Source organism: Artemia sp. Qi Xiang Cuo, chromosome 3 (genome assembly GCF_049724085.1).
Source record: "Artemia sp. Qi Xiang Cuo chromosome 3, ASM4972408v1, whole genome shotgun sequence".
NCBI classification, from domain to species: domain Eukaryota; kingdom Metazoa; phylum Arthropoda; class Branchiopoda; order Anostraca; family Artemiidae; genus Artemia; species Artemia sp. Qi Xiang Cuo.
This window is the reverse complement of record NC_142796.1, coordinates 23166472-23192234: the sequence shown is the minus strand read 5'-3', so window position 1 is coordinate 23192234 and position 25763 is coordinate 23166472. Positions and strand designations below refer to the sequence as shown.

General features: G+C 34.2%; 1 protein-coding gene across 1 annotated transcript in view; it reads right to left on the bottom strand.

Annotated features, from left to right (window-relative positions):
- Nucleotides 1-321: 321 nt before the first annotated feature.
- Nucleotides 322-25763, bottom strand: part of LOC148953882 (serine/threonine-protein kinase VRK1-like) — a 110653-nt gene continuing 85211 nt past the window's right edge. Inside the window, exons 8-12 of the mRNA XM_089086846.1 lie at nt 20222-20376; nt 14923-15026; nt 12731-12988; nt 3098-3336; nt 322-713 (exon numbers count right to left, since the gene is read on the bottom strand). Coding sequence (XP_088942972.1) covers nt 544-713; nt 3098-3336; nt 12731-12988; nt 14923-15026; nt 20222-20376 — 926 coding nt within the window. The 3' untranslated portion in view covers nt 322-543. The remainder of the gene's footprint in view (nt 714-3097; nt 3337-12730; nt 12989-14922; nt 15027-20221; nt 20377-25763) is intronic.

The window sequence follows — 25763 nt, the reverse complement described above, 5'->3', positions numbered from 1 at the left end:
ATCACCTTTCTTATAAAAAGTTTAATAAAAATGTTGCTAAAATCGCAATCGATACTTGCCCTTTTTGAAAAATTATATTCAGAATTTTCAGTAATTTATCTGCCTTCGCATCCACAATATTGAAAAAACTCATAGCCATACTATATTCTGATTATATACAGTAGTAAATTTGAATTTATCGACTTTGTACATGTTTTTCTGTCTGTTTCAGCGTTATATGAAACTTTTTTTTTTTTAGCATGACTTAAAAGCTTTAAAACACATTATTAGTATTATTATTATTTTGGCGAAATTGTACTTCTCCTTCCGTGTTTCTTCTTTTCTTATGCAGTATAATTTTCGTACACAAAGGCATTAAATAGCATTGAATTTTTTCCCAACAGGTATTAGCCCGAGATGACATCCTTCTACAAATTATGGCTGAAGTTAAAGTAAGGACTTATAATCTACATTTATTTGATATCTTCTAGCTAATTTAGTACGAGACAATTGAGTAATGCTTAAAAAACTTAATATCAGCACTAGTTAAGATTAAGAAAGGATTTAAAAAATGTCTGGCGAATACTCCGTCGTTGTGTTTGAAGAAATCATTTGTCGTTTTCGAGTCATTGGGAGAGGGGGCGTGGCGAAAATTCCGGGTGACGTTTGAGTTGCGATGACGCCTGTCCTGGATGCCTTGGGCAGTGGCGACTTCTTAGATTTGAATACTGGACCTGAAATAAAAAAAAAAAAAACATATCGACTATAAATATTATCCTTGTCGTCAAAGATTACGCACGCACGATCGTGATCTACGCAGTGCTCACACATCACTACAAACCCAGTGGGAGGATGTACTTGCCGCAGCGCCAATACGTAACGTTTACCGAGGCTTCGTCAATGCCCTATGCGCCCCAGATGGCTCAGGAGGACCTAAGTACTAAATAAGTGTCAAAGATTATGCTCTTCTGTGATCCATCTTGGGTCAAATGAATAGAAGGTCATCCCTGAAGGCGATGGGAAGAGATCAAAAGAAGGCATTTAAAGTGAATTGGAACTTAATAAGAGGGGGGTTGAGAGACAAGTTTGCAGAGGAGCACCGTACACAGCTGCGTTTGCCTCATACGACTTGATGCTGCAATGATTTGTTAGTAGACTTGCTAATCATTTATAGGTTAACTAAATTCTTCTATTCTCCTCGGTGAAGAATTCAACAGCTTCTGAGAAGAAGTCCTCCATTTTGTAATTTTTAAAAAACTTTTTTTTTTTTGCTCGTTAGAGTGGAACTAAACTTGAAAGACTCTCTCCTCTTTGGGACTTTCTTATATAACTTAACTTTCTTACATGATTCTAGAATACATAATTTACATAACTGATTTTTTTACGAAATTATTTTATGTAATTCATTGATTTAATAAGAATTAAATAACAAACTTTTAATTTATTAATATTTAGTAATGTGTTACATAGTTAATTTACATAAATTCTTACATAATTTTCTTAAATAACACTCTCGTCTGAAATCTTTTTAGCCAGATGGGTTTTTATTAGTCCAAATAATTATGTTAGCTGCTGCAAGCCTTCTTCTGCCATTTCTTAAAAAAGAAACTAAATCCATCTGCTGGCTTATTGTTCAAATTGTTAAAATTATGCAGAGCTGTAAGTTTATTATTAAGTCACTGTATATAAAAATAAACCCTTCAAATTTGTTGGATGATTATAAGCCTAAACCAGGAAATATTTCTTCCACATATTTTTAAGATTGACAAGTTCATGAAATTCAAACTTTTTTTTTAATTTCGACGTTTCATTTCAATAGCATACCAAAGTGAATCTCCACGAAAAGCGAACAAAGGAAAAACTCCTGAATTAGATTCCTGTACGCCCTTTCACGTTCCTAGTCTCTATTCATTTCCTCATTCCTCTATTCATTTCACACAATTCGCTCAACTCTATTTTCTTTCTTTGAAAAACGAAAAATAATTCATTTATTCTATTAATTAATTAGAAGTAACATGCAAGAACTTATTAAGCGACAAGCTCAATAAATAAGTTTTGAAGCTTATATACAAAAAGTTTTAGCTTCGTAAAACATCAGTACTAACAAATACCATTTACTTTATCTGGTAATCTTTAAACCACATGAATGATTTGGAACAACACTTTCTGTCCCTAACCTTCTATGAATTATTGGGAATACGTTTATTTGTTTCTGTGGTAAATATTGTTTGTTTTAAGTTTTACTTGTTGTATGAAATAATTCACGATCGTTTGCACATAAATATTGTATATATGTATTACAAAAAAAAAGAAAAAAAGTTGAGACGAATGAACTTGGCTTGTATTTTGAATTCTCCAAGACATGGGTATATGCAACCAATACACTCATGTGGATCAAACCAAATCAGCCATTGGGTAAAAACTTAGATCGACAGTAAGCCGTTCTTTAGCTAGTACAGGAAAATGGACGTATATCTGCTTATGATATTGAAAATAGTGATGGATTATATATGTACATTGCGTGTATGGTTTCATATATTTTGACTAACACTATTTTTCTTTTAATATCGTTCATGATTAGTAACTTCCTTTTTTTGAGACAGCTAAAAGATATTAGCCACTAAAATATACACTTCACTACAATTATTAAAAGTGAGAAAGGAATATTCTAGAAAAAAAAACAATAAAGCTGTAAGTGCTTCGAAAATAAGATTAAACATCATAAACTATATAAGATAAATCAGCAGTGTTTTCAGTTTATAAAAATGTACTCTAGGTATTAGCCCCAGTGTTCCTGAAATGTCAGAGTACACACTGTTCCATCATTTGATGTTTAAGGCGAGATCTATTCTTTATAATCAATGCCCCCCACCCTCGACACAAACTCACTATCAATCTCATATAGGTTCAAAGTCTGGAGCTCAAAGCGTTCTTTATGTCACTGTTTTTTATTTTCCTAAGAGGGGAGAGTGCTTCTCCCAAGTAATCTTTGGGGAGAAGAGAGTTCCTCTCCTTCGCGCTTGCAAGTTTGAAATCATAATTTTATAAATGTAATATAAGACCGTCTGAGTTGTTCCAGCCATTACTTATCCATTTCTGTTAAATACCTCATACTTACTTAGCTTCGATCCCAAAACCTTTCTCTTAATTTGAGATGGTGGTCTTCGAGGGGGTCCTTTGGATCGATTCTTGGTTATAGTATCTAGAATTTCTGATTTGTCGAATTTAGACAGATTGTCACTTTTACACCCCTTCTTTGCGGTTTTGGCTCTTCGATTTCGTATTTCGATAACTTCAAGCATTGCAGGGGTTAAAACTTCACTTCCATCAGCACCAGACGTTTCACTTGAACTTGGACTGAAAAATTATAATCAGAAGTAAATAAATAATTTTAAAATAGTTCAATAAAAAGAAATAACTTCAATTTTAAAAGAAAATTATGTCGACGAGTCTTTGATTTATTCGATTTTACATTATATTTCACTGAAGACCAAGGCTGCATCTAAGATTTTTGTTCGGAAGGGGGAAGGGTAAAATTTTATTTTCAAAACGCATCAAGAATTTGTTTATGTGCGTTCTTACTGAAGAGGGTTATTAGTCATATGCCCAAAATATTTGTTAAGGCTAAATGGTATATTTTATTCACAGCCTCCAAAAAATTGCTCAGTATGATCTTATATGTTATACAAAAGTCAATGTATAGGTAAACTGCTTGTAAATCGGTGCGCATAGTAAAAACTTAACGAGCAGGCATTTGAGACTGAAATAAAATTAACTTAATCCTCAAACAGTAGCCTGATGCAAAATCGCCTTACCACACTTCTATCAAAGTTGCTAGGAAGTTTTAAAGTAAAATTTCATACCGAATCAGTTGAAAAATACAATACGTCCTTGAAAAATACAACTAAAATTCTAATTTGAAATTTTGGTATCAAACCAATTTTGGTTTCAATTTTCAAAGCAAAATTCGGAAAAAAAGAGCATCAAAATCTTGAAAATAAAGACAAAATAAAAACAGACATCTTTGAACAGTTTCTAAATTTAAAAATCCCGTCAACTCTTTAAATTGTTTTTCAGACTTCTTTCATAAATCTGTCATTTCTTATAGGGTATACTAATAACACTAACAACTCACCACAGCACCAAGCCACCTGGGGTCAACAGAGCCACACACCATCCTTCTCCATCCTAACCTATTCAATGCCTTCCTCTTTACATCCTCCCAGGAAGTTCCCATTTCCCTTAAATCTTTCCTTACGACATCCCTCTCTACACCCTCCCAGGAGGTTCCCATTTCCCTTAAATCTTTCCTTACGACTTCCTTTCACCCCAACCGCAGACGACTTGCTTTTCGTCTAGCCCTAGGCGGTTGGTCAAAAAGGATAATATTTGGCAATCTGTCATCCTTCATCCGCCGAACGCGCCCTAGCCATCTCAACCTTTCTCTTATTATAGCCCTTGGAAGCGGGATTGAACCACATTTTTCGTATAGGCTACTGTTTGAGATACGGTAGTGTTCGAGATAATATACATTACAAGTTCAATAAGAGTTCAATTTGTAAAATAAAATATATATATAAAAAAAAAAAAAAAAAAAAAAACAGTTATACCCCAAGCATTTAAAGTGAAGGTCAGCTTCTAATTGACTGTAACTCCATTCCTAGTCCTGGTACAATAATTAAAAAGGACCATTTCAAATGGAAAAGATGGAAGGAAAACATCATGAAAATATCAAAACAAAAATGACAACAACTTAGACCCAACTTTTCTGGACTTGATTTTTCAATTACTAAGCAGATTGTTCTTGATCACAACCAGTTCGGTAGTTCGGTATGCATTCTTGATTGCAATAAGACCACAAGAATGTGACCACAATGAGATATAAGACCATAATGAACAACCATAAGAATATACACTAGGTTGAATTTTTAAGGTCCATTTAGAGGTTAAATGTGAAAAGAATGTAGATTAATGTTTTATTATGTTTTATAATGTTTTATGTATTAGAGGGTAAACAAACTGTAGGATCTTAAATATTTAAAAAGAAAAAAAAATATTATTGAGCATTTAGAAGCGACAATACTATCTGCCATTTTTCGATATTTTCATGAACAATTGTCAGCATTCTCAAGACAAATTGATGAAAAAGGATCAGCCAAAAATAGATGGAAGAAATGAGACTTATCAAAAACAAATTCTGTAAACAAAAGTTACAAAGATATTGAACAGTTTTTGAGTGGGAAAAAGTGCCGCACTAGCTTGAACTAGAAAATATATCTGACTTTCTAGAGCTTTCTTTTCCATGGGTTTCCCTCACAGAAAGTTTCCCTCGTATTCGCCCTGGCTTCCTAGATTTTCGGCATTATGGAAAATACTAAAAAAAATTTTTCGCTACTAGTAGCTGTTATTTTTAGGGAGCATGTCAAGAAATTACAAGTTTAGAAAGTTTTAGCGTGCTCTGCAACTAAAATACAAGGAAATAAAAAAAGCGGTTTAGTCTATACCATACGAGTTTTTGTCACAACGGACCAAGTTCTATGGATCAAGGGGTTGGTCTATAAATACAAATTGGTCCATATGATCAATTGGTCCATACTAAAGACTCAAATAGCGTCCGTCGTGTGTCAAAACTATTCCCTTTTCAAGAGAAGAAAAACATTTTTTGTTATATTATTCGTGAATATCAACAATGAAGCAAAAACCTTAAAATTTCAACCGATTCCTCAAAGTATCAATATAATACCATCGAATATTTATAATGAATAAACCCCAATTTCCCAGATTAAAACAGTTCATTTTTGAGGGAATGTGCAGATTTTACTGATCCTACTTACAATTCTCATCTAAAAATTTTAAATATTGGTCAGTTAAAGGAATACCAGTTATAAACAATAGTATGTATGTTTGAATGATCTTGCACCAGCCTGTTTCGTTGGTATATTTTCTATAAATTCTGATTATCATTATTTTCACACAACGAACGGGGATAAGCTAGTATAATACAAGGACTACAGTGAGGTTCGTCCATGTGTCTTGTCACATGAGTCACCCGTGAAGCATTAGGGGCACTGGATCAGTTTCTTCGTTTAATTACATGTCTTAAATACTTATTTATAACGTTTAATTACTGGGACATTTTAACGCCCAGGTCGGTAGAAATTGAGATAGATGGTATCCTAGCCTAGGTAAACTTGGTGTAGGAAAAGAAAACAGTAATAGATACAGACTTTTGCAATTTTGTAGGTATAACAATCTAGTTATAACCAAAAAGGTGTTTGGTCATAAAATGGCTCATAATTTAACATGCTATTCACGTGATGGTAAGACAGAAAACCTTATTGATTATGTTATAGTAAACCGAAAACTGGCAGGATCAATACAAGGTACAGGGGTATATAAAAGTGTTGTTATTGATGTTAAAAGTAAAGATCACCATCTAGTAGTGTCAAGGGTTGATTTAAAGCTGAAATTTCGGCATTAACAAAAGTAAACGATGAACAACCTGAAATGCTAATAAGCGAAATCACTGCAGAAGAAATAAAAACCGGAAACGACAAATAACAAATCACCGGGCAGAGACGGCATACCTTACGAATTTTATAAGCATCATGCAAATGAAATAGCCCCCATTCTGTCTGAAATGTTCAACGAGATGATAAATAACCCCGAAGAAAAAATTAGATGCATTGATCAATGAAGCTCCTACCAAAGTCAGGAAATCTTGAAGAACTGAAGAACTCGAGACCTGTAAATTTAACAAACTGAGACTATCGGATTCTCATCAAAGTTCTTGCAAACCGACTAAACAAGGTACTTGCTAAGTTGTTAAGTAAGCGACAAAAAGGAGGATTAGATGGACGGAAAACAACTGATGCTCTAAGAGCCACACGAAACGTAATACACACGATGGAAAAAAAAGAAGGAAAAGGGAAATACAGAATCACAAGCTTTGACATCCGAAAAGCATTTGACAAAATAAGAAGAAAATCCCACTTATTATACTAGGGGCATACGCTTTCTGTAATGAGTTTATCGAATGGATGAAAAACACCTTGGAGAAAGTAGAACAGACAATTGTGATAGGTAATATGGAAAGCGATAGCTTTGAAGGAGAGAGAGAGTGAGACAGGGATGCCCATTAAGCTCTTTATTGTTCGAAATATATATTGACCCTTTGTTGCGATATTTGGAGCAAGAGATACAAGGAATAGAGGTAGGAGGAACCTAACAAAAGATAGAAGGATTTGTCGACGACTTTCACGGAAACAGACATGGATTATTTACGAGCTCTGCATTGTATAACTAAGTACTGCGATTTGTTCAAACTAGAATTAAACAAAGAAAAATACGAATTCCTGTATTTAAGGGAAGAAGAACCTCAGTTTATTGGCGGGATAGAAAGAAAAGATGAAATAAAGGTTTTAGGTATCCAATGGAGAAAAAAATGGAAAGAGACGGAAAAAGTAAACTGGGCTAAAACATTGCAGAAGTTTCAGTCGGCATTGGTTTACGGATATGGAAGAGCTTTCACAGTATTTCAAAAAACTCAGTACTTTAATATTTACTGTTGTCCAGTGATATGGTATTTCGCTTCAGTAACAAACCCCACAAAAGGCATCCAGAAGAAAATAAAATCAATGATATATCAGTTCGTCTGATACGGAAAACCCCCTCCAAAGCTTAAACTTACAGATACGTTTCTAATGAAAAGCCAATGAGGCCTACAAATAATTAACACAGAAGCCAAGATAAAAGAACTTCACTCGAAAACAATTATCGAAGAAATCCATTTTGAAGAAACAACCCCTATGAAAAATTGGTATAACGCATGGGTGAGAAATGAAAGGAGTGACTGCCCTAATTCGGTACAAAAAAATTTCGGAACTGTCAAAGAATTACTGGAAAAAAGCATCGCAGACCCTGATAGCAAAAAAATCAATAAAACTGATATAAAACAATGGTTCATTTCACAGGAAAACCTACCTCCAGCGAAAATTCTAGAGACAAGTGATCTTGACGATGAAAAACTGAAGAAAATGTTCGACCTGATACACTCTAGTTTCTTACCACCGAAGGTTAAAGAGCCTGCGTTTTTCCAAGTTCAAAGAATCCTGCCAACTGAAGAGAAAAACATAGGATAGACCCCACCAAGTCAACTGGAATGTGCGGAAGGTGTGGAAATCAAATTGAAACACTTGAACATTAATTCTTCAGTGCACAAGTGTAAAAACAGAATTAGAAGAATTGAAACAACTGTTAGGTAGTGAAATACAAGAAAATGAGGAACTGGTCACCGCAGAAAAGGTTGTAGAATTAAAATCATGCACGGAAACCAATCAAACGAAAAAACACAAAGATTTGGCATACATTTTCACACAATTCAGCTACGATGTTTGGGAAGCGAAAATGAAAGATACAAACACAACAGAGGTAATGAAAAAAGGTAAGAATTCAGTGGGATAGGCTAGTAAATATAAGGAAAGGCAAACATAAAGGAGAAAATTGAAGGTAATGGTAAAAGTGAGGGTTTTTTTTTTGTTTTTTTTTTTTTTAGAAGAGAGTAAAAAAAAAGAAGAAAGAGTTTTGTTAGAATTTATAATTAGAATTTGAAATGTTGTTATTTAAAAATGGAATAAAAAATTGATAAAGAAAGAAGTATTAAAAGTAGGATAAAGATAAAGTTTTAAAGAGATTTGGGAAGTATTGAAAGTAGGGTAATGATAATGTTTTAATGAGGATTGAGCAGCCAAAGGGGAAATGAAAGATGAGTAATAAGGGTAAAGGAAATGAAGTAGGAAGATAATGAAAGATTCTACCTATTGCTATTTATCTTTAAAGGTGAAGCATTTCATTTCTTTCTTACTTTTTTGTTATTTATTTTTTATTTCATTTTTATTTTTTGTTTTTTTGTTTTTTATATTCTTATTTTGGGAGACGGGGGTAAAAGTCAATTATATATTGGGGGAAATAGAGGTTGATGAAAATGGATTTGAAAATTGTAATTTAAGGTCACGATGGAAGGGGTGCCCTAAGGGGGACTGGCACCCTGAGATTCGGATGAACCTAAAAGGTATAAGAAAATTGAAACGTAGTATACCTCAATTTTTTTACCCTGGTATATTTTGGAATCCTCAATTTTTATATAAAATTTGAATAAATTGAATTTTTTGAAGAAGTTGTTTTTATTAAGAAAAGAGTAGGTGACATTAGATAAATTATGAGATAATTTTAAAGAATTTTTGAAGGTCACCGAGAGGAGAGGAGGTGGGACTTAAAAAAAAAGGAAAAAAGCTGAAATTTCGGAAGGGTAACTACCTCCCGGGAAGTTATGATGTTGGTAGACTCCAGGGTGGGAATTTGAGAGAAACTTTCCAGGTACAGTTGAATACTAAACTTGAAAGTTTAAAATTTGATAATGTGGAAGATGGTTGGAATAATTTTACAAAAATAACTTGTAAAGTTGCTGAAGGTGTCTTAGGGAAGAAAGCTAGAACTGCATCTAAGACTATTAGTGAAAAAACTTTATGTTTAATAGAAAGGAGAAAGGACTTGTACAAGAATTATCTGAGTGATAGATCATATGAAAACAAAAGGAACATAAAGAAAGTGGAGAAAGCATTAAAATGTGAACTAAGGAGGTTTGAAGTGGAGGCCATAGATAAAATTGCTGAGGATCTGGAAGACGCAGCTAGGCGGCAAAATTGTACAATATTTTACTGATACGTTAATAAATTGAATGTCAGTAACCAAACTGGACTTGGCCTAGTTAAAGATAGGAACGAGGCCACAATTAGCGATAAGGAAAGAATTAAAGAGAGATGGGCAGAAAATTTTGAGAATTTGTTAAGCCAAGGTAGAGTTGCAGGAAAAGATAGAGGAAAATGAAAAAGTTTGTGATACCTTGGATGAGAAGGAAGATTTGTTTTGTGAAGAAGAATTAGCGACAGTACTAAAAGGATTAAAAAACAATAAGGCTCCAGGTGCTAATATGGTGGTAAATGAAATTCATAAATATGGTGGCTCTGAGGTTAGAAATAAGTTACTGAAGATTATGAATATGATTTTTGAAAAAGAGGAAGTACCTAACGATTTTAGGAAAACCTTAATGAATCCATTTTATATGAAAGGGGATAAAAGTGAGTGCGGTAATTATCGAGGCATTAGTCTGGTCTCTGTAGGTAGCAAATTACTTAGTAATATGATACTTTTTAGACAGAGAGATACCGTAAACAAAGTTTTAAGAGAAGAACAGTACAGTTATAGAAAAGGTAGAGGATGTGTCGATCAAATTTTCACTCTTATGTTAATAATTGAGAAGTACCTGAGTTGTCAAACACCTTTGGTCCTCAGTTTTACAGATTATGAGCAAGCGTTCGATTCTGTTGATAGAAGAGGTTTAGTAAAGGTTTTATCCTTGTATGATATACCAGACAAATACATTAAAGTGATTAGTGCTATGTACGGAAACATCACTGCTGCGGTTAAGGTAGGAAATGAGGTTAGCAGCTGGTTTTGTATTAAATCAGGAATTAATCAGGGTTGTGTTCTATCCCCATTTATATGGATTATTTTGAATGACTTTGTCTTAAGGAGCACAAGAAAGGCAAGGGAGACCATAGAATCAAATGGGGAGGAGAAAGTCTCCTGTACTTAGATTATGCCCATGATCTAGGCACCCTTGATGAAAGTGTGAGCAAAATGAATGAACTTTTAGAGGTTTTGCGAGTTCAGGGTACTACAATAGGCTTAAAAATTAATGTTAAGAAGAAAAAGTCAGTAAGGCTAGGAATAAGTGAAGATAAAAAGTGACGTTGGGTAATGAAAAGATTGATCAGATGGGCGGCTTCACTTACCTATTAGTAAAGATGGTGGGAGCAGTGAAGATGTTAAAAGTAGAATAAGTGTTTTTTCACAGTTAAAAAAAAGTTTGGAAGAATAGGAAGATAAGTCTGCAAACCAAGATTAGAATAGTAGAAGCTACAGTGATGACAGTGATCAAATATGGCTCTGAAGCATGGGCGCTCCGAAAAGCAGATGAAGATTTGCTAGATGTTTTCCAGAGAAATTGCTTACGGATTGTTCTGGGTACCCGGCTGACTCACCGTAATTCAAACAACAGGCTGTACGAAAAAAGTGGTTCAATACCGCTCTCTAGGGTTATAAATGAAAGAAAGGTTGAGATGGCTAGGGCACGTTGTGCGGATGAAGGATGACAGATTTCCGAAGACTGTTCTTTTAGGCCAACCGTCTAGAACTAAACGGAAAGCAGGTAGTCCTCGTCTGGGGTGGGAGGAGGTCATAAAGAAAGATTTAAGGGAAATGGGAACTTCGTGGGAGGGTGTAAAAAGGGAGGCTTTCAACAGAATGGGATGGAAGAGGAGCGTACATAGCTGTGTTGGCCTCAGGCGGCTTGGTGCTGCAGTGAGTTGTTAGTAGCAGTAGTAATAACAGGTCTAAAGTTTCTCCTTGATCGAGAGGCAGGGCGAGAGCGGGTTCCTTGTGAATTTTATGTTTTGTTTCGTCTTTTTCATCTTTTTGTTTATTATGTTTTATTTTTTTCTCTGTTATCTAGGCTCTTCTACTTCTTCGTTGTTTTCTTCTTCTTCTTCTTCTTTGAATACTATGATTTAATTCTTTCTCCTTCTTCTTCTCTGTTTTCTTTATTTTATAGCATTGATTTTGTGACTTAATCAATTAATTGGGTCATTATTCACAAGTCATTTTAACTTTTGTTAATGGCTGTCTTTATTGAATTTTTTCTTAAATAAACCGCTTAAGTTTTATAAGATTTAGCCGTCTATCAGTTAATATTTTTAAGAGGAATATTATGATTTTTAGTAGAATTGATACTTCCTCTGTTTTAGAAAATAACATTTGTCTGAATGGTGTATTTCTAAATCAAGCTTTTCGTGTTAAATATCTAGACTTTTACCTTGATTGTAATTTGAGTTGGGAACTATATTGTAATGCAGTAGCAACAAAAGTGGCAAGAGGGTTGGGTCTTATAAGAAGGCTAAGGAATAAGTTTTCACAAAGAATTCAAATGGTCATAGGCATTCTTGAGGGATAGTGTCTGAGGCTCAGAGTAGGCATACTTAAAGATGATCTTTATTCTCGCGTTTTGCAGGACCACTCTCAGTTGTGGAATTCTCTGGCGAAGGGTATAAAGGTGGCCAGTTAGCCAGTTAAAGAGTGGGTTGAAAGTTACCATCTTTGAAGTTGTTAATAATTCTTTTCGTTTTGCGATTTCTGATTTATAGGTGAAGGTTTTTTGGTTTGATTTACAGATGGTATGAATATATTAGTAGATATATTATTAGATTATAAGGATGGAAACAATCATCCTGCACAACTAATGGGTTTCCTTGATGATTGTTCAAAAGATGACGTACGCGCTATTTTTGTTATTAAGCTTATTTCTCTCTGTCTTTCTCCCTAGCCAAACTTAGCCAAGATTGCCAAACTTGAGAAGTGTGACCACCCAGTTGTGTCAATTGACAAAAATTAGGAGGAGGAGGTATGTATTTTTCAAAATTTAGTGGGTGGGGGGGACAATCTTGTTGTGTTTTTTTTTTTCATTGGAAATGCCAAAAAAAGGTATTTTTCAGTGAAGATACAACAAAAAATAATGTATTATTCAAAACCAAGGGGGCCAAAAACCTAGAGAAAAAATGCTCCCTGCCCTCCCCCCACATGACACCACTAGAGCACCAAAGTGTATTCTTTAAATATAATAACCTTCGTTCATTACCTGGATTTCTTCTTCTTCTTTTCTTTTACTTCAACTTTCTTCCTTCTTAAAGCAAATTGTAGAGCTATCATTGCAGGAGTGGGGTAGCCAGAAGGACCAGCCAAATTTGGGGTGGTTACACTACCAGACACTGAGGTATCAGTAGCACAATCAGTCGATTCAACAGAGCTATCAAGAAATTTCTTGCTCTTCTTAGGTTTCTTGACTACAAAAACTTCATCTTCGGTATCGCTGGCCAAAGAGTCTGTCCCGGCAGGGCTAAAATTATGAAACTTCTATAAAAATTTTATGAACTTCTATCGTCTGTGTCACTAGTCAAAGAATCTGTCCCCGTAGGACTAAAATTAACATATTTTAAAGAATTTTATGAAGTTTTACAAATACTTAAACTTCATCTTCAGTGTCAATAGCCAAAGTCACTCCCAGCAGGGCTAAAACTATGAAATTTTATGAAGTTTCATAAAACCATAAACTTTATTTTCAGTGCCACAAGTCAAAGAGCATTTCCTGGCAAAGGGGAACTTATTAAACTCTTATAAAATTTTATAGTTTTGTAAAATCATAAATTTCAGCTCAGTGTCACTGGCAAAATAATCTTTCCTGGCAGGGCTAAAATTATGAAACTTATAAAATTTTATGAAGTTTTGTAAAATCATGAACCCCCTTTCAGTGTCACTAGCCCGAGAGTCTTACCCGGTAGAACTAAAATTATGAAACTTTCATAAAATCATAAACTGAATCTTCAGTATCACTACCCAAAGAATCTGTCATAGCGGGACTAAAAGTATAAACTTTTATAAGTCTTATAAAATCATTAATTTTATCTTCAATATCGCTAGCCAACGAGTCTTTCTGGTAGAACTAAAATTATGAAACTTTCATAAAATTTTATGAAGTTTTATAAAATCATAAACTTAATCTTCAGTAGGCCTATCACTAGCTAAAGAATATGTCCCGGCAGGTCTACAATTAAACAAACTTTCATAAAAAATAACTTTAAAATTTCATAAACTAAGCACAAAAGATAGCTATTTCTCAGTTTTTGAAGCTAAAATTACATACGCAAGAGAGGGGCCTTAGGGCCCAGTCCCTCTCCCCCCTCAAAAATATATCCAGATATTCTTTTGTTGAAATCGTGTTTCATGCTTTCGGTATAATTCATTATATTTTTCCCTGTTTCTGAATTTACCCCCCCCCCCCCCAAAAAAAAAATCATGCGATTAATCCGACACTAAAAGAGTCGGCTACAAACTTTCGTTTTTTGGATAATTAGTCACTGAAATCACCATTATTCTAGAGATTAAGCTTAAAGCAAGAAAGGACAATTCTTCCACAGAAGTGACTGAATTTCTTGTGGTCCCAAAGACATTGGATAGCAAAATTTGTTATTCCTATTGAAAAAATAAAAGATGTAGTCAGTCTACAGGTTTATGTCTCCTCTGAATGTGACATACTCCAAGTGAGTTTTTGCTAGCCTCGGTTAAGACAACGACCGCCCTCCCACTGAAATACAAACAGCATGTCCAGAAAAAGAAGCTGCAACCCCTCCACCGAAAAACTGAGAAAGGGGAAAAGCAACCAGAAAAGGTCTAATCAGTTGCTTTGCTTTGTTGTTTTAACCATGTAACCGAACTTTCTGAAGTTGGTTTATAATCATTTTGAATAAAAGTTCAGTTTAAATGATCAAAGTAGCGTAAAAAGGCAGAAACGCTAAGTTCGAGCCCTAATGTAAACCTTGGCTATTCCCGAGAAAAATTTGGTAACAAATTGTTGCAACTTTGGAAAAAGAGCCCGTTTTTCCTGCACTTTTCTCGTAGATACCTTAAGAACAGAAGGATGGGCGAAAATGCCGTATCAGTTTTTCGTTTAACCTTTTGACCTAGTAGATTTCACCCAACAGGACCAAAATTCTACCAACAGGTCTCCCAAACTAGAGGTTTTAAACGGGCGTTTTATTCGTGTTTTTATCTACCATATGTTAATCTCTACGTAAAGCTATTTTTTCAACTGCACTTTCTCAAAATTTGAAAAAGTGCAGACACGACCTTTTGCTATCAACCAGCACCTTCTTACGTTGAAGCAGTCGTGAAGCAAAATTAAGTTCGACTGTTTATGGTATGTTATAGTAATTTCTCAATAAAAAAATAGGTTGTTATAATTTCTATTCTTTCTAAAGGATATGAATGTCAAACCTTTTGTTGGTATTTTTGGGTACGCAGGGTTTTCTTGAGCCTTTACCAAGAACAGGGCGCTTCTTCTTTCCGTGCTGATTCTCTGCTTCAGCCGTAATCTTAGACTAAAATCAAATAAATAAGCAAAGATTGAGAGACATAAATGAGTCGTTCATAAGCCAATTCGCCAAACCCATAGCTTCATACCCAAACACACGCCAAACTTCATAAGCCAAAACCTCATGAATGACTCTTAACTTAGCAAGTTTCTAATAATAAGAATGATTATAGACCTATTACTATTATACCATTTGTTAAAAAAAAAATGTAATTTTTGAAAGAATTTAAAGAAAAGGGCTTTTTCAACTTAAAGTAGCGGACTACCCTAATATTTTGTGTTTTGTGCAGGGCTGTGAAGCCGGTTATAAGTTACAACCGAATCTGACTTTAACTCCGAATCCAGATATTTTTAATATACCAACTCCGACTCCAACTCCAAATCCAGACATTTTCAATATACTTACCCCGACTCCATTCAACAACAATTTACTAAAACTCCAACTCCACATTCCTGCTTTAAAGTTTCATTCAATTAGATTTTATAGCTATAACCAACTCCGACTCCATAAATGTTCAATATATCGACTTCAACTCCGACTCGATTCGGCAAAAGTTTACTAAAACGCCAACTCCACGACTCTAAACCTTTTGTGGTGATTATAATCCCTATCTCCAGTTGCCTTTTTTTAGTTAGCCTCCTTTCCCTCTCATTTAATCTCTTCTTCCTGTTTCTCTTCTTAGAAGGGTAAATTTTTGTTAATGTTGTTGTTTCTTTCTTGTGACAAAGAAAAAACATCAAATTCTAGTTCTCTGTCCGCCTTGTACAAGTTGTAAATTCAATAAAAAAAAGGTATTCAATAAGATTATTAAGCACTTTTATTTAGCCATTCAAAAACCAATTCGACTAACACCACTTCTTTCAGATTTTACCATCAATGCACTTGAACGACTTTTAACCTAGCATGTTTTTAACAACCCAGAAATAAGTTTTAATACAAAAAAAATAACAACTCCCTTTTTATCATCAAATGCTGAAGAAATTATTCGGAAGCCAGTTTGACTAAATCCATGCTAAACGGACCTGATCACATAATCCTTGAGCTATGAGCTCAATATCCTTGAGCTATGAGTTCAAGGACAATTTTTTGTGGTTACACTTTCAAAATTTTACAGAATTATAAATTGGAATTTTAATCTTTTTATTTAAGCCTTTTTTAATGAGACTTTAAAGCGTTTTAATGGATAATACTTTCATAATCTTACAGTACAGTCAAAATGAGTTTCTTAAGTTTTTTTTAGAGACATTTTTTTCCGCTTTTGTTACTCAAGTATTAACACTACGCAAATTAGTTCATAGCTTACTCGTATCACTTCATATGGGTATACAATGCACAAATTAGGTAGTCTATAAAAACATTTAACTACAGTTAGTTAAATTTTTAACTACAGTTAGTTAAATACTTAACTATATCATACTTATTTATAACTAAACATAATTGTACTTAACCAATGTAGCATACGAAACTTATATAAGCAGTTATGCTTAAGCGGTCTTCGAATAAAACACTCCGTCAGATTCCTAACAGTTTTTTTTTCCTTTCACTCAACGACTTATAAATTATTATTTTAATAGAAATATATAAATAAATATAAATATGTAAAATATCTTATAAATATATGAAATTTATAAGTACTTAAATTAATATACTCATTAATTCATATAACTTACAAATGATTAATTATTAACGCGTCAAAGTTAACAATATTCCTTCTATTTTAGTTTCCCCGTTTCACGGACTCAAATGATTGGGTCTTGAACAATTCAAATATTTTTATTAAAAACATTGCCGTGTTAAACATAAGAGATTTGCCTCGAGATGCCCAATCTTGGGGCTAATAACAACAATAGCTTAGTCGATATAAGGTAATGAATAGTCGGGTAACAGCAACAAGAATTTAGAAAAATAAGAAAAAGAAGGATTAAAAAAAAAAAAAATAATGTACTAAATTACGTAATAACTGGTAAAGACAAATTTTGTATACTAATACATAGTGATGAACAGTAAAAAGAAATATACAGAGCAGAATTCCTGTTATGGTAGGAAAAAAACCTGTACCTCAAAAGTGGGCTACTCTACTCTATATACATATATATTATGCTACATGTCAAAAAATAAATCATTTATCCCATTTATATATGACATAGCCTCTCATCATACCACAAACATGACGGCTATGGCCATGACCGTTGGCTGATAGTGACAGGAATCCTTGTTATTTATAATTACCAATCTAGGAACACAACTGGTTGAAAGTGTTTCAGATAAAGATTTATCTACCTGCATAAAGAAAACAAAAAATATTGCTTCTTAATATTGATTTTTTTTTTTTTTTTACCAGTTAATATAAAAGCTTGCTTTTACGTAAGCTGGTACAGTTTCTTCTTTGATGAGAAAAAAAAACGATTCAATTAATAATATTATGCTTGCTTTACAGGATTGGACATGCGGGGCGTTTCTTACGCCAGAAAAGGTCGCATCTATATATATAGACTTGATGATCGTTAATTGCCGAGCTCATAAGTTAGGACCACGAGTTATGTCTTGGATAAAAGATTATTTGACAAATAGATTTCAGTCAGTTTTTGTAGGTTCGGCTACCTTCTTGATGGTTGAGGTCGTTAGCGGTGTCCTGCAGGGTAGTTGCCTCGGTCCTATCTTGTTCTGTTTGTTTGCGAGTGATTTGCCCCTTGTAGTTAAAAATTCGACTATTAAGCTTTTTCAGGAGGGGTAGGTTCGGCTACCTTCTTGATGGTTGAGGTCGTTAGCGGTGTCCTGCAGGGTAGTTGCCTCGGTCCTATCTTGTTCTGTTTGTTTGTGAGTGATTTGCCCCTTGTAGTTAAAAATTCGACTATTAAGCTTTTTCAGGACGACATTAAACGTTACAGAAAAGATGAAAGTGATTCAGACCGATCGCTTTTACGAAAAAAAGATGTTGATGCGCTGTCGCAGTGGTCATGTGAGAACTCAATGTATTTGAATGTTGATCAAATAGGTGTTATTTATTTTCTACATGAAGGTTACCCTGGGTACAGCAACGTTATTGAAAATTTTGAAATTCTTTCGATGGATATTGTTCGAGATTTGAGAGTTCATTTTGATAGGTTATTGAAGTTTGATAAACATTCGATGACTGTATCTACAAATGCCAATTATCGACTTCAAACAGCGAAAAGAACGTTCAAAAAAGTTGATGTTAGAAATTTTAAGAGGATATACAAGACTATTGTTTCGTCATTAATGGAGTACAATTCTACAGTGTGGTATCCGTTGAACAAGTCGCATCGATTCCTGGTTGAAAAAGTAAAAAGACATGCTACTGAGTTTGCCCGATACCTTAAGCATTTACCATATCAAACACGGATGGAGGAACTAGAGCTGTCAAGCTTAGATTTCAGATGGAATCGATCTGACCTTATTACTAGTTACCGTATTATAAACCCAAATTCATTATTTCAGTTGTCAAGGTATCAGGCAACATGCCAGCATACACATAAAATTTACCCGCAAAAATGTCAACCACGCAATGGGTTTTCAGTTTTGATAATAGGGTTCACCAGTTATGCAACCCCTTGCCAGATCACCTCGTTTGGGCTGAAAGTTTGTCGTTGTTTGAGGTATTGTAGGTACACCGTTTTACTCAGCACAGTATAATGATACATTTTCCTAGAGGTTGTTTATTGGAGTAGAAGTATTTTTCATGTTTTTCTCTATTTTAGTGTCATTTCCTTTTCTTTAACACTAGCAATATTTTCGTTATGTTTATTGTTTTTGTGTTTATTATACGCTGTTTATGCGTTTTCTTTGTGTTTATTGTATTGTCTTTGTGTAACGACAAGCACTGAGTGCTTACCGTTTCAGGTGAAAATAAATAAATCTTTTCCACGGCTGTATTTCACGTCAGATTTCGAACTAGGCTATTTTTAGATTAACGCACATTCCGAGCGTTCTTCAACGCTGACTTTTAGGTTACAAAATTTCCACAGTGTCTAGAAATATTTCAAATACCAAGAAACGCGGGTCTCTTAATTTACTACTTGATGGCTGGAAAAGTAGATATTTTAAATGTTTCAGTTTCAGATATTTCAAGTAATTTGTCCATGGTATACGAGGTTGTTTGTGAAAAAGTTTATCATTCCCACATGCACGCTCATAAAACTCTGGAAGAAAACATAAGGTCTGTCTAGCCCTGCTTGTTTAGCATTTAATAATTTCTCGTTTCCTTGTTCTATAATTCTTATTTTTCTTTAAACTCCACAAATCCTCGTGTGTTTTGAAATATACTTTGACCTTTAAGAAGAATTGTAATTCGTTGCGCTCTAAATTTGGGAATAGTATTAGACAGTCTGAAATTAAATAGTGCAAATGCAATTCTAAAAAACAAAATCTATCAGCAACGTTCAATTCAATTCAAATACAATATCATTTGGAATTTTCTAAGTATTTCCTAGCTCAATTAATGAAGATTTTTTATTCTTTTTGAAAACGACTGAACAAATTGAGGATTTGTTTCAGGAACGCTTTCTGGGGATACCACAATGCTTAAAATAAAAATTCAGCTTAAAAACGTTAGACCCTACAAATTCTGAAAGCTAAGTTCAAGTGCCTAAAAATAAGCGAAATTAATTAGGTGGCAATCAAAAGAAAATCATTTTCTCTGTCAAACACTATACTCTTCCAGATTCCTCACCACACACAATGCTCAGGGTTGCCACTTTATGAAATCTGATGTCTTCTGAAGGTCCTAAATAGTGTGAACTGTCTATATTTATGGGTTTTGATTTCAAGCGCAAACTATAATATCCTCCAATTTAACATAAAGCAGCTTATAACCCATATCAATGGCGACTTTCCCTCACTTGACAGTCTTTTTAAAAACGCGTTTTTAAATTTCGGTTATTATGGGCTTGAGCTGTTCTTTACCAGGTTGCTCCTAATGGGATGTCGTCCACAAATGAAATGGGAGGATGTTCTAAGGAAAGATTTAAGGGGAATACGAACCCTATATGAGGGTGTAAAGAGGGATGGAAGAGGAGCGTTTTAGCTTTGTAGGCCTCAGGTGGCTTTGTGCTGCGGTGAATTGCTAGCAATAATAGTAGTAGGTTGTTGCCCTACAGGGGGCAACAACCAATATAAGTTGCTTTCAGACGGCTTTTCAAGCTCTATTACTCTTGATTGGACTTTGAAAATAGAAAACAGACCTTTATTTGTTGGGTTCCAGAAAAAATAAGTTTTCCATCATTTGGCAAGCCAGCTTTTTTGAGGCCCTCAGTAAAGATGCTCCTGCATTTATCATAATCTGGTTCTTGTTCAATCTTCAAACTGTTAACGTATCCAAGGTACTTCTCAATTGGCTCTGAAAAAGATATTCAACATTACTTTCCCTTATTTATACTGATATTATTTCCTTCAATTAAAATTTTGATGAAATTTAATCAAATTAACATCAAATAAAATTTCCAACTTTAATCAACTATTTATCAAATCAAAATTACTAATCAAGGTAAAATACAAAAAGTAAACTAATTAGAAAACCAAAATGATTTTCTTTCAATCCACAAAGAAAAATATTTAGTATATTAAATAGTGAATTGCTTATCGACTGAATTGACATTTGCTAGATATTAAGCGTTAATTAAGGAGCTGTAAAATATACTAAATTAAGGAGCTGTGAAAGCTAGACTGAAAGTTGATATTATTTTTTTTTTTGAAAAATGTCTCAATATTTTTTGGGGAAAATTACCATTTTGAGATTTTTGGCCTGAGAAAGCGATCTAGATAGGTCAAAAAAATCATATGAGTGACATATTTATGAGCACATTTCAAGAGCAAACATACGTCAATTTTGCCTCACAAGTGGTTGTATCGTTTTTAGTGTCTATGACACATACAAAATTACACAAGAAACATAGCCAAGTATAAAATACCAAGTATCATGAAGACGTTTTCAGTAGTTTCATAGTACATAGCGGACCTGAGAAATGTAAATTCACAATGAGTAAAAATGAACAACCATCAAATGTGACAAGACCTAACCAAGCAGCTAGGGTAAAGGGATTTGAAAAAATATCTAAAGTACTGATAAACAAAAATAAACAAGATAGAAATTTGCGATTAGAATACTTGCGAAAACAACAATTGCAACGAGTCAAAAACGAAATTGAAGAACAAAGAAATATGAAGTTAAAAGATAGGCGGTGAGTCAAAAGCGAAAGAGAAGAACAAAGAAATATTGGGTTACAAGGCATGTGACAACAAGGATCGGAACGAATCAAAAACGAAATTGAAGAACAAAGAAGGTATTTTAAGCAATTTCAGAATATATTAGGGACGAAAGCATGTATTACCAGTTGCTCAAAATGAACAAAGTTCACCATCAAGTGAGGCGAGGTCAAGAAGACGACCTGATAAAGGTAATTCACGGGTGAAAATGAACAAACTATACCATCAAATGTGAGACCCCCACAGAATGACCACCACAATTACTTAGTTAGCTCTTTACTGGGTTCAACTTAAAGCTAACCGCTTTTTCTAGGGTTTTATTTGATTTTCTTTATTTTAGCAACCATCTTATTGCGAATCATCAAAATTATTGGATCGCTCTAAACTTAAATATACCATTTAATTATGTAAAATATATAGCCCAAAAGAAATACGATTGTTACTGCTTGTTATCACAGCGTGGTCTGAACTTTGATGCTCTGTTTCCAGAGAATAGTACTAATACCTCTGTATTGAGGCAACTGCAAGCTATTAGTGAAATAATAGCCATACGATTTTTTTGGTACTTTTCGGTTATTGGAAACACACCCAAGAAGTGAAGTTAGGTTAATTCTAATGAAAAATAACAAAATATGATGATAAAATAATACTTTAGAAACAAAATTATGGAAAATAGCCTAGCGTAACCAAACCTAGCCCACCCCCTAATGTGCAAATATTATAATAGGCCAATGCATTCTGTATTAGTCCAATGCATTGTATCATCCATCAGTAGAGATCTATGTTATACTTCTACTACTTTATGTTCCTTCTCGTGCTATTCTACTACTTTATGTTCCATCCTGAAACTAAGTTATACTTCTACTACTTTATGTTCCTATTTGCGAATTGCGTAATATGTTATGAAGGACAGGTTTCCAAGGCAGATTACCAGACCGGTTATTTGGCGAGGTATAATGTGGTCAAACGTGTTTTGAGAGTATGCAGTTTGTTATTAAAAAGTTGGACATTTAAAAAGGGGTAATGAGATTTGCAAATTGGAGTGTAGGATTTGCGAATTTGATCCTATTAAGGATTGACTTGAAATAAAAATTTTTAACAAGAAATGGCTGAAAGTGTTTCCGGGGAGATGGGGTGATTGTGTACTGTATAATACACAAGTGATGATTGGACAGTGTTGTCAATTTAAAATAGTTTAACGTTATACTATATGAAGAAGTTGATACTAAGAGGGGTGTAGATAACAAGAAAAGAATTGTAATAACGAATAGCTTTACTTCTTCGAAGTGTTCCGTATAATACATAAGTGGTGGGGTGATGGCAGAAGGATCTCTTTGGGTTGTCTCTTTGGACTGTTTGTGTCTCTTTAGACTGTTTATGTTTCTTTGGGTTATGTGTGTCTCTATGGGCTGTATGAATCATTTAGGTCTGTTTGTGCCTCTTTGGGCTGTTTGAGTCTTTTTGGTCTGTAGAGCGAGGATTCCCCCACTGGTTCCTGGCAGTAGGCTATGCATATCAAGTTGAAAATTTGACAGAATGAGGTATTTGAGGTGGAACTTGAACTAAATCAAGCATGTGGATATTCGCTAGATCTAAGTGCCATTTTTTAAAGTCGAAAGTGGTTTGAGGTGAACTAATCCCCGTTTTCAGACTTACGTTTTTTAGATTTTCGTGGGAGTTTGGTTCCCCGGGTTTATTATTTGAGAATTTAACTTTAGTATTTCGTGATTTGACATGCCTAAAATCATGAACTAGAATAGTTAATTAGTTGTTTGGGTTTTCAGACCTAGTTTTTTAGATTTTCGTGGGTGTTAGCTTCCTAGGGGTTATTATTTGAGAAGTTAACTTTAGTATTCCGTGGTTTGACTTGCCTGAAATCATGAATTAGAATATTTAATTGGCTGTTTGAGGATTTTCAGACCTAGGTTTGTTAGGTTTTCGTGTGTGTTTGACTCCTGCGGTTTATTATTTGAGAAGTTAACTTTAGTATTTTGTGGTTTTACGTGCCTGAAATCATGAATTAGAATAGTTAATTAGCTGTTTAGGGTTTTCAGACCTAGGTTTTTTAGATTTTCGTGGGTGTTTGGTTCCCGGGGTTTATTATTTGAGAAGTTAACTTTAGTATTTCGTGATTTGACGTGCCTGAAATCATGAATTAGAATAGTTAATAAGCTGTTTGGGTTTTCAGACCTAGTTTTTTAGATTTTCGTGGGTGTTAGGTTCCTGGGGTTTATTATTTGAGAAGTTAACTTTAGTATTTCGTGGTTTGACTTGCCTGGAATCATGAATTAGAATATTTAATTGGCTGTTTGGGGATTTTCAGACCTAGGTTTTTTTAGGTTTTCGTGTGTGTTTGACTCCTGGAGTTTATTATTTGAGAAGTTAACTTTAGTATTTTGTGGTTTTACGTGCCTGAAATCATGAATTAGAATAGTTAATTAGCTGTTTAGGGTTTTCAGACCTAGGTTTTTTAGATTTTCGTGGGTGTTTTTTCCTGGATTTTATTATTTGAGAAGTTAACTTTAGTATTTCGTGGTTTGATGTGCCTGATATCATGAATTAGAATAGTTAATTAGCTGTATAGGTTTTCAGACCTAGTTTTTGTAGATTTTCGTGTGTGTTTGGTTCCCGGGGTTTATTATTTGAGAAGTTAACTTTAGTATTTCGTGATTTGACGTGCCTGAAATCATGAATTAGAATAGTTAATAAGCTGTTTGGGTTTTCAGACATAGTTTTTTAGATTTTTGTGGGTGTTAGGTTCCTGGGGTTTATTATTTGAGAAGTTAACTTTAGTATTTCGTGGTTTGACTTGCCTGGAATCATGAATTAGAATATTTAATTGGCTGTTTGGGGATTTTCAGACATAAACACGCATCAGTGATCTTTCTTCTGGCAAAAAAAATACAAAATTCCACATTTTTGCAGATAAGAACTTAAAACTTCTGAAGTAGGGTTCTCTGATATGCTGAATCTAATAGTGTGATTTTTATTAAAGTTTTGCGACTTTTATAGGGTATTTCCCACTTTTTTCGAAAATGTAGCACATTTTCTCAGGCGCCTAACTTTTGACGGGTATAACTAAACTTGGTGCAACTTATATATTTGAAATCAACACACAAATCTAATTCTTTTGCTGTATCTTTTGGTATCAAAATTCCGTTTTTTAGAGATTCGGTTACTATTGAGCTGGGTCGCTCCTTACTTTCTTTTGATAGTACTAAAGAACTTTCAACAGAGAACTTTCAAAACTTTAGATATCTCTTTTGAAAGTTCTAAAGAACTTTAGCGTAAAGAGTGAGGATTTTCCTTCATGGACAATCCCCTTCTTCCATAAAAAATCCCTCCATGGAAAGATATTCCCACGTAAATTCCTCCCCCGACCCCCTCCCCCATCAGAAAAAGTCCGCCCTGAAAACATCTGTATACTTCCCAATAACGAAAACTATATGTAAACAATGGGCAAAGTTCATAACTTGCAGCCCTTCCCCTGGAGACTGTGGGGGATTAAGTCATCCTTAATGACATAGTTATTAGATATTTCGACTATGCTGAACAAAATGGCTATCTCAAAATTTGGATCGTGTAACTTTGGGAAAATTGAGCATTGAATGGGGCATAGTTGCCCCGTCAGTTTTTTGGTCACTTAAACAGGGCACTAGAACTTTTAATTGTCGTTAGAATGAGCCCTACAGTAGGGTGTCCACTACTATCCTAAGCTTCTGCTGAAGCTAGCTTCAAATATTGAATCTAAAAGATTCATATTACCATGGTTACGAAGTGTTTATAGAATTGGTGGTCTTTAAAAAGACCGTTGGGTAGTCATGGGTGTGATGACTATTGTAAAAAATCATCATTGTTTGTCATCCACTCAGTGTAATTCCAATCTATATCACGGATTTGTTGGTTCCTCTTCTTCCTAGGATATCTCACACACATATTCCGAGAAGGAATATTTATTGGTACCCATTTGCTAAAAAATCAAACCTCGTCCTCTGGGTTGTGTATTTTACTCGGAAATACCTCACAATTAAAATCTTCCAAGTTGAATAATGGTATATCTGATTTGCATTTGTCGATTAAAAGTTTATCAGTGGGCACATTCCCTTTTATGTACAGTGCTGTTACGCCAAAAAAAAACAGCATATCTCTCTAACTTCGTCTTGTACGTAGGATAAATCCTTCCCTTTGTTATAGGATGGAAGTATCATTCTATTATATAAACCTATTTTGTTTTTAAAGTATAGTGTATTGCGCCATCTTTCTTCATTATCCTCATACATATTGTAGATTATATACCAGTGATAACAAGAGACTTCTTGATGATCTGTAGTCAACAATAGAAACGCACATTCAAAAATCACTCCACATGCCGATTTCTTCACACCAATGTATTCGCAATCGAAAACACCATACATCCTTGAAGTTATATCGATAGAATGGATATTCAAACTGTATAAAGTTCCAAATTGAAACTAGATTTTATACTAAAGAAACTGAATATATTAACACATACCCAAGACG